At 38.7% G+C, this 1,996-nt stretch overlaps 1 protein-coding gene across 1 annotated transcript in view; it reads right to left on the bottom strand.

Annotated features, from left to right (window-relative positions):
• The window catches only part of LOC117173507 (cytoplasmic dynein 2 heavy chain 1), a 43,646-nt gene that overhangs the window by 13,516 nt on the left and 28,134 nt on the right, over window positions 1-1,996 (bottom strand). The window contains 1 exon segment of the mRNA XM_033362128.1: window positions 126-145. Coding sequence (XP_033218019.1) covers window positions 126-145 — 20 coding nt within the window.

The following is a 1,996-nucleotide window of genomic DNA, read 5'->3' as shown; positions in this document are numbered from 1 at the left end:
CACAGGGTGTCTAAAAAGTCCCGGGAAGGTTGGATATTTCCTTAGGTAAAATATTTTTCAAAAAAGTGAAGGTCATTCCTGAAGTAAATTTCAACGAGGAATTCAATGGTGACCTTCATTTTGACTTTGAAGTTTACCTACATGGCTTTTTGAAAGTCAACTTTGTTTTTTTAAGTGGAAACCCCCTTTTTTACATCTGCAATCGATAGAGCAGAAAATTCGACGTACAGGTATGTACCCAAGTCATAGGTCAGTTGCAACATTCAAGGTCAGTTAGAGGTTACTTCAAATTAACAAAGTTTTCCAAGTGGTCAGTGCAATTCCTGAAGTAAATTTTAACGAGAAATTCATTGGTGAGCTCTGCATTGATCTTGGTGATGATCTTCAAGGTTTTTTCAAGGTTTTTTTCTAAGTAGTAAATTCTGTTACCTTTGGGGTGCTTGATTAGCGTGAGTCCCCTTGCCTCTCACGTTTCAGACTGCTCGATTAGGGTGAGTCCCCTTGCCCCTCACGCTTCAGTGAAGATGTTCGAACTGAAAACCTTGAGCTTCTTGACAAAAAGCTATGCGGTTGCATTGAGTATACTTTGCTCTTTAAATAACCCCAAAGAAAATAGGCGACATGCGTCAGATCAGGAGATCTAGCAGGCCACTCGATTTCACCCCTTCTTCCAATTCACCTTTGAGGGAACTGAGTATCCAAATATGCTCGAACCTCCCTACCGTAATGAGCCGCTGCTCCGTCCTGCTGGAACCAAATATTTTGAAAATTATCGCCTGTAATATCCCTTATTCTTGGTACAATTTGCTTTCTGAGAAGCTCTTCATATGCACGGGCATTGAGATTATCATCGACGAAGAAAGGCCCCATCAATGTATCATTCAAGATACCGGCCCAAACATTAATCTTTTGTGGATATTGTGTGTGACTCTCCACCATCCAATCAGGATTTGTGTCGGACCAATATCTACAATTTTTCCTGTTAACTTCATCTTTTAAAGTGAAAGTAGATTCATCTGATAATACTGTATTACAGAAGAAAAGAGGATCTCTATCAGTTCTGTCCATCATAATTCCACAAACTTAAACCCGACGATCAAGATCGTCTTCAAGGAGCTCTTGTACCAGATGAACTTTGTAAGGATGGAAATTAATGCTTTTTAAAATATTTCGCACTGTCTCAGGAGCAACGTCACACGCATCACTAGCTCGACATAACCTAAGGTGTGGGTTTTCAACAAATGCTTGGACTATGTCCATCTGCATCTCCTCAGATCCTACAGATTTTAGCCGACTAGTTCTCAGAAGGTCCTTGATAGATCCATGATTCATAAAGCGCCTTACAGTTCTTTCAATTGTTGCTTTTGAGACAGGATTTAACCTTTCTCCATTACGAAAAGTGTGATTAAAAAGCAAACGAACTTGATCATAAGATCGAACTCGATCTCCCCAACCATGCATCAATAATATAGATAACCTCTCTCGTTCCGAAAGTTTAGCTTGCGCCATAATAATCTTTTAGCGAAAGATAGTAAGTATGTACTCGTAATACGTAAATTTAGTTTCGATTTGTAATATTCGTATGGAAAAACGGTATAGGACTTATGGTATCGCCTGAGGTATTGACTTTGATATCGAAAAACGGTAAAGGCCTCTATAACTCTTCGGGGAGGAACAGAACTCTCACGAGAACACTGACCTCTTGGAAAACTTGGTTAATTTCAAATAACCTCTAAGTGACCTTGAACATTTCAATTTACCTATGACTTCGGGTAAGTACCTGAACGTCGAATTTTCCGCTCCAACGATTGCAGATGTAAAAAAGAGGGTTTCCATTAAAAAAATTTGACTTTCAAAAAGCCATAAAGGTCAATTTCAAGGTCAAAATTAAGATCACCATTGAATTCATCATTGAAATTTGTTTAAGGAATGACCTTCAATTTTTGGAAAAATATTTTACCTGTGGAAATATCCAACCGTCCCGGGACTTTTTAGA

Source organism: Belonocnema kinseyi, chromosome 5 (assembly GCF_010883055.1).
Source record: "Belonocnema kinseyi isolate 2016_QV_RU_SX_M_011 chromosome 5, B_treatae_v1, whole genome shotgun sequence".
NCBI classification, from domain to species: Eukaryota; Metazoa; Arthropoda; class Insecta; order Hymenoptera; family Cynipidae; genus Belonocnema; species Belonocnema kinseyi.
Note: the sequence above shows the minus strand (reverse complement) of the source record. Positions and strands in the feature narration are given on the sequence as shown.